This window comes from Octopus bimaculoides, chromosome 4 (assembly GCF_046866305.1).
Source record: "Octopus bimaculoides isolate indiv1 chromosome 4, ASM4686630v1, whole genome shotgun sequence".
Classification (NCBI taxonomy): Eukaryota; Metazoa; Mollusca; class Cephalopoda; order Octopoda; family Octopodidae; genus Octopus; species Octopus bimaculoides.
In genome coordinates this window covers 107,732,193-107,740,003 of record NC_142931.1, presented here as the reverse complement: position 1 = coordinate 107,740,003, position 7,811 = coordinate 107,732,193, and the positions used below count along the sequence as shown (strand labels likewise).

Sequence of the window (7,811 nt, the reverse complement as noted above, 5' to 3'; positions counted from 1 at the left end):
TATATATATATATATATATATATATATATATATATATATATATATATATATATATATATATATATATATATATATATATATATATATATATATATATATATATATATATATATATATATATATATATATATATATATATATATATATATATATATATATATATATATATATATATATATATATATATATATATATATATATATATATATAAATATATATATATATATATATATATATATATAAATATATATATATATATATATATATATAAATATATATATATATATATATATATAAATATATATATATATATATAAATATATATATATATATATAAATATATATATATATATATATAAATATATATATATATATATATATATATATAAATATATATATATATATATATATATATATATATATAAATATATATATATATATATAAATATATATATATATATATATAAATATATATATATATATATATATATATATTAAAATTCAATAATAGGACGAATTCTTTTACAAGAATTTATCAAGTAGCTAGCGTGAAAAAACCTCATAAGGGAAAAATCCATCATTTATTCCCGAAATATATATTTATATTTATATAAGGGCATTACTATACAATAATGCCTCACGCTATGAGGGACTCTAAGGTCAGACTACCATAAAAAGCACATTTTTACCGAACGCGAGGAAATGTAACTCTCAAAGCCAACCCCTTAAAAACAGACTAAATTATAGATCATGATTTCGTAGTTATTGTAGTATTATACAACCTCTGCTCGTCAGTATAATATGGTCAAGAAAAATAGAAGTAAACAGAGAATCAACATACCAAGCGAACACATTTTGTACATTTGTTTGTATTTGTCTTTGTATCATCTATGTAAATTAGATCCGTAGTGATCATAATAAAAATTTTACGAACACCGTGTATCCAATATAGTATATAGAAGACTGTTCATCGCTATTTCCCTATGTAAGAGGCGGGAATTTCGAATTGCATCTCGGTAAATATGCTTTTTTCTCAGAATAAATTCAGTACTGAATATATTCTGGTAATATATTTAAATTCAATAATAGGACGAATTCTTTTACAAGAATTTATCAAGTAGCTAGCGTGAAAAAACCTCATAAGGGAAAAAATCCATCATTTATTTACCGAGATGCAATTCGAAATTCCCGCCACTTACATAGGGAAATAGCGATGAACAATCTTCTATATACTATATTGGATACACGGTGTTCGTTTGGTATGTTGATCCTCTGTTTACTTCTATTTTTCTTGACCATATACTGACGAGTAGAGGTTGTATAATACTACAATAACTACGAAATCATGATCTATAATTTAGTCTGTTTTTAAGGGGTTGGCTTTGAAAGTTGCATTTGCTCGTGTTCGGTAAAATTGTGCTTTTTATGGTAGTCTGACCTTAGAGTCCCTCATAGCGTGAGGCATTATTGTATAGTAATGCCCTTATATATATATATATATATATATATATATATATAAAGATACATTCATAAATAAATACACATACAGATATAGAAAATAAAACAAAAGATGAGAGATTGTTTATGAAATATGAAATAATTATTGTGGAGATAATGACCAACTGTGACGGGTACTATAATAGATGATACTTGCCCAAAGTGCCATAGAGTGGAACTGAACCTGAAGCCACATGGCTGAAAAACAAACTTCTTAACCATACAGCCTCTGTGTGTGTGTGTGTGTGTGTGTGCGCGCGCACGTACACACACACATATATATATATAAGTCTGGTATATATAAACCACAGTGTGTGTGTGTATTGACTAATGCATACATTTCCCCAATTCTTACCGATTTTCACCAAACTTTATATGCACATTACTTATGTTTCAAGGATGGTCATACACTATAACATTTTGCCCAAAAACTCCCGCATAAATGGACAAACTGGGAAAAACGATGGTTTACACTGGCTTTTCTCTAATTCGTTGTATGTACATAGTTTTTTTTTGTATGTAGAGTCTTCCATACTTTTTAATCTATATGGTCTTATATTGGCATTAGAGAATATTTTTTAGTGGTTTTCATATGTTTTTGATATATTATATATTTGTATGTTGTAATTGTGTATTATTACTTTCTATATTTATTTTATATGTGTATCAATGTGTATTAAGTTTTTTGGCTAGAGAATATTATAAAAGTGAAAGGATTTTGTCTATTTATTTCGACTGTCAACCAGTGATGGTGATTAAATTGACTAGGAATACTGTACACTATGAATATCCTATACCAAACAATCTTAATCTCCATATTTAAACTGCATTAAACTTTGGTAAGCTTACTTTTACATATTCTGAGTTACTTCCATCTCTTCTATTTGTTGATACCTTTGTTTACCTACCTATGTTTTGTTTCACTTCAAGGATGCTTATTCACCCATCCATTATGATATTTCGACTGTTGTCCATTGTTTCAAATATGTTTTAGCATTGTTGTTCTAGCCTTTTTTAAACAGTCACAAGAAATTCCGTTTTCATGTAAGAAAACTATATTTGTAGTCATTATCCATAATCAACCCCCAAAACACTTTGCATCGGTTGCCAAATTATATGTTCCGTGATATTTAAAGTGCAACAACCTCCACAATAACCAGCCTTCAATTTGATTTTCCGTTCCTAGGTTAATCAGAAACATAGATTGCCATGCTACTCATAAACGTTCTTAGTAGTTCAATTATTTGGTGAAAAAATACCACCAAAACAACTTAAACTGTCTAAAGGACGGGTGCATTTGCTAGTATATATATATATATATATATATATCTTGAGAGAAAAGCTGAACATTAGAAGCATCAGTTGTGGCGTGCAAGAGAGACGATTGCGCTGGTATGGATATGTGGTGAGAATGGATGAGGATAGCTGCGTGAAAAAGTGCCACACCCTAATAGTTGAGGGAACCCGTGGAAGAGGTAGGCCCAGGAAGACCTGGGCTGAGGTGGTGAGGCAAGACCTTCGTACATTGGGCCTCACCGAGGCGATGACTACTGACCGAGACCTTTGGAAATGTGCTGTGCGTGAGAAGACCCGGCAAGCCAAGTAAGATCGTTGCCAGTGCCCCTGGACTGGTTCTTGTGCGGGTGGCACATGAGATGCACCATTTTGAGCGTGGCCGTTGCCAGTACCGCCTGACTGGCTCCAGTAGGATTTTCGAGCGAGATCGTTGCCAGTGCCCCTGGACTGGCTTGTGCGGGTGGCACATAAAAGACACCATTTCGAGCGTGGCCGTTTTCGTGCGGGTGACACGTAAAAGCACCCACTACACTCTCTGAGTGGTTGGCGTTAGGAAGGGCATCCAGCTGTAGAAACTCTGCCAAATTAGACTGGAGCCTGGTGTTGCCATCCGGTTTCACCAGTCCTCAGTCAAATCGTCCAACCCATGCTAGCATGGAAAGCGGACGTTAAATGATGATGATGATGATATATATATAATAATATTAGGGACAAAATCCAAAATTACAGGTAAAAACTCAATTAAAATCAATTTATAAAAAATTAAAATTAAATTGAGCTTTTATGTGATAGTGGATTTTCATCGATGAGTTCTTGGTTATTTTCCCTAAAACTATATATATTTTATATATATATATATATATATATATATATATATATATATATATATATACATACATAAATGTGTCATGGTGTGTGTGTGTGTTTGGGGTTACTCTAACTCTTCTCACACCATCTGACAGATTTTAATGATTTTTGGCACTTAGGTAGATCACATGGTCTGAAGTTCAAATAAGGCCGGAAATTTTTCTAAAACTCAATAATGATCAGTTGGCATCGATTTTTGTGAGCTCAGTCACACCTTTGAATGGAAATTTCAATAATGATGTTATTTTTCCTGCAGCTTTTTGCATTTTTTGTTTAATTTTGATGAAAATCGGTGAGTGAGCAAGGCTCATGGCAGTGAGTTGATGTCAGTATGGTAGAATTAAGGGGGAAAAAATAAACAAGCATCACTCTCAACGGGTCGATGTACACCCAAAAGTTTGACTGCAATTTCAGACGGTCCAGTATGTAGAAGTATGTCAAAAGTATTAACCAGGTAAAATCCCTGCCGAACTAGAGATAACATCTTAATGGGTAATAGTTGGCATGGAGAATGTAGATTTCAATATTAGGTCAGAGGTGAGCTTAACTTCAAGCTTAACTTCAACATGAAAAACACGAGCAATGCCGGGTCCAACAGCTAGTATATATATATATATATATATATATGCAATTAAACCTTGGGAGAGGCATTATGCCGGTAATAAACACACGCACTGGTTCAGTCCTTTATTAATTTATATAGTTTTTTGTTAAATTATTTCATTGCACTCTTGCAATCTCTTCAGTAACTTGTCTCAAAATAAATGGAAATGGAGAGACAAGTTACTGAAGAGATTGCAAGAGTGCAATGAAATAATTTAACAAAAAACTATATAAATTAATAAAGGACTGAACCAGTGCGTGTGTTTATTACCGGCATAATGCCTCTCCCAAGGTTTAATTGTATTTCTTTCAACACACTTATCCACATCAAGAATCTTGCACACGAAATACACATACGAAATATATGTATATGTATATATATATATATCTTATCTTTTATTTATTTCAGTCATTAGACTGTAGCCATGCTGGAGCACCACCTTGAATTCTTTTAATTGAATGAATTGACGCCAGTCCTTATTTATTTAAGCCTGGTACTTATTCTATTGGTCTCTTTTACCAAACCGCTAAGTTACAGGGACACAAACACATCAACACCGGTTGTCAAGTGGTAATGGGAAGACAAACACAAGCACAAAGACACACACACGCACACATATATATGTATGTGTATATATTCTTTTATTCTTTTATTTGTTTCAGTCATTTGACTGTGGCTATGCTGGAGCACTGCCTTCAGTTGAACAAATCAACCCCAGCCTAGTACTTATTCTATCGGTCACTTTTGCCGAACTGCTAAGGTATGAGGACGTAAATGCACCAGCATCGGTTGTCAAATGATGGTGGGGGAACAAACACAGAAACACACACAAGCACACGCACACACATATATATATACAACAGGCTTCTTTCAGTTTCCGTCTTCCAAATCCACTCACAAGGCTTTGGTCGGCCCAAGGTAATAGTAGAAGACCCTTGCCCAAGGTGCCACACAGTGGGACTGAACCTGGAACCATGTGGTTGGTAAGCAAGCTACTTACCAACAGCCTCTCCTGCACCTAAACACCTGTCATTGACTAGGTTGAAAAAAGCTGCCAAAATTGTACTATGAATATTGAAAGTTATTCACTAAAATTGTATTGAACATGAGGGCCACAATGAATATCAGTGGCTACAGGACAGTACCCTGTGGAACACCACTCATTATTTGTGCTGACTTCTATCTAGAAAGTCATGTAGCCATTCTCCAGGTTTCCAAATATGGCAAGATTTTGAAGCTTTTAGCAAATCATACCATGGTCGACTTTGTCAAAGGCTTTTGTAAATCAAGGTATTTCACATCAACATTTGAATTGTTGAGAAGCTGCTTTAGCACCCAGTCATAATGCTGCAAGATCTGTGTCAGGCAGCTTGTACCTAGTTGAAAACCATGTTGGGTGTCAGTCAGCAAGTCATTCTCTTCAAGGAATGCAATTAATTTCCTTCGGACTATTCGTTCCATGACTTTGCTGATGTGTGAGGTCAGAAAGATAGTTTTTAGCATCTAAGATGCAGGGTTTTCTTCAAGTAATGCCTCAAGGAGCTTATCATCAAACTCAACTGGACGTCCTGTTCGATCTTCATCTTCAAGGCTGAAATCTCCACTTCTGAATTTTGCAAGCCATCTTCTGCAAGTTCTTTCCTTCAAGCATTCTTTCCCATAAACTGAGTGTATGTTTCAAATCGCTTCAGCTGCAGAGTTTCCTTTTTGTACTCATAAAGCATTATGTGCCTCAAATGCTCTTTGGATACTCCCATGTTAGAAAGAGTTTTAATCAAAGAAATTTTAATTCTATTATTCTGTAAAATAATATTTAATTAGTTTAAATGTACACAAATGCATAAAAATATTTTTTAATTCCATTAGACATTCTAAAATACTATTAAATTTCATTCAATTTTAAAAAAAGGTAAAATCAGACAGAATTTATGGGATGACCTGATATATATATATATATATATATATATATATATATATATATATACAAATATACAACAGGCTTCTTTCAATTTCTGGCAACCAAATCCACTCACAAGGCTTTGGTTGGCCTGAAGCCATAGTAGAAGACACTTGGCCAAGGTTTCATGCAGTGGGACTGAACCTGAAAACATGTGGTTGAAAAGTAAGCTTCTTACCACACCTGCACCTATGTATATATATATATATGTGTGTATATATATATATATATATATATATATATATATATATATATATATATATATATATATATATGTGTGTGTGTGTGTGTCTATACATATGCACACACCACACACACACACATGTATACGTATGTACATTCATTAATGCAAGCGTACATGCATGATGTGCTCTGCACAATTTTCCCATCTACCAAATTCTGCTCATGAAGTATTACTCAACCTTACATTACAGCAGCAGACTAAACTATTTTAATATTTACATCAGCAAAACAGCTTATCAATTTTTTTTTTTTTTGTTGCTTTTAAAATCTTTTTCTTTGTCTTTTCTGCCAGGCTGCGCTCAAACTAAAAACAAGTATATTGAAGAAAAAGAATCCTGGACCTCTGACCACTAGTTCAACAGAAGTAAGTATCATCATCATCATCATCATCATCATCGTTTAACGTCCGCTTTCCATGCTAGCATGGGTTGGACGATTTGACTGAGGACTGGCAAGCAAGAAGGCTGCACCAGGCTCCAATCTCATCTGGCAGAGTTTCTACAGCTGGATGCCCTTCCTAATGCCAACCACTCCATGAGTGTAGTGGGTGCTTTTACGTGCCACTGGTATGAGGGCCATTCACACGGTACTAGCAACGGCCATACTCAAAAAGGTTTTTTTTAACGTGCCACCTGCAGGGGAGCCAGTCCAGCTGCACTGGCAATGACCTCGCTCGAATGATTTTCTAACGTGCCACCAGCACAAGTGCTAGAAGGCAACGCTGGTAACGATTACGCTCTAATGGTGCTGTAAGATATTAACCCTTTAGCATTTAAACAGGCTATATCTAACCCAAATGTTCTACCCATTTTATGCTCAAACCAACCAAATCCAATCTCTCACACTTACCCTATAATGTCATTCTAGAAGTAAGCAATCTCATCATTGAAATCTCAAACTTACAAGATAATACATGATTATTTCGAAACAATGTGAATAAGTAAGCATTACATTTGACAAAGTTATCTGAATGCTAAAGGGTTAAAGTGTTAGAACGTCACTTATCATAGAAAGGGTAACTTTGGAAGTATACTTTTTGCTATTGTAAAATGAACATGTAAAATGCATCCGTGCCAGTGACACATGAAGAGCACCCATGCCAGTGACAAGTGTAAAGGCACCCACTACTCTGTGGAGTGGCTGGCATTAGGAAGGGCATCGAGCTGTAGAAACCAAGCCAATCCAGACAGGAGCCTGGTACAGCTCTTTGGCTTAGCAGTACTAGCCAAACCATCTAGCTCATGCCAGCATGGAAAAAAGACGTTAGATGATGATGATGACGACCACCACCATCATCATCTTTTTCTAACATCTGTTTTCCATGCTGGCATGGGTTGGACAGTTTGA

The 7,811-nt window shown here is 34.2% G+C and overlaps 1 protein-coding gene across 1 annotated transcript in view; it reads left to right on the top strand.

Annotated features, from left to right (window-relative positions):
• The window catches only part of LOC106879427 (focadhesin), a 301,702-nt gene that overhangs the window by 25,412 nt on the left and 268,479 nt on the right, over nucleotides 1-7,811 (top strand). Inside the window, exon 2 of the mRNA XM_089351161.1 lies at nucleotides 6,757-6,828. Within this exon, the coding sequence (XP_089207287.1) occupies nucleotides 6,757-6,828 (72 nt within the window). The remainder of the gene's footprint in view (nucleotides 1-6,756; nucleotides 6,829-7,811) is intronic.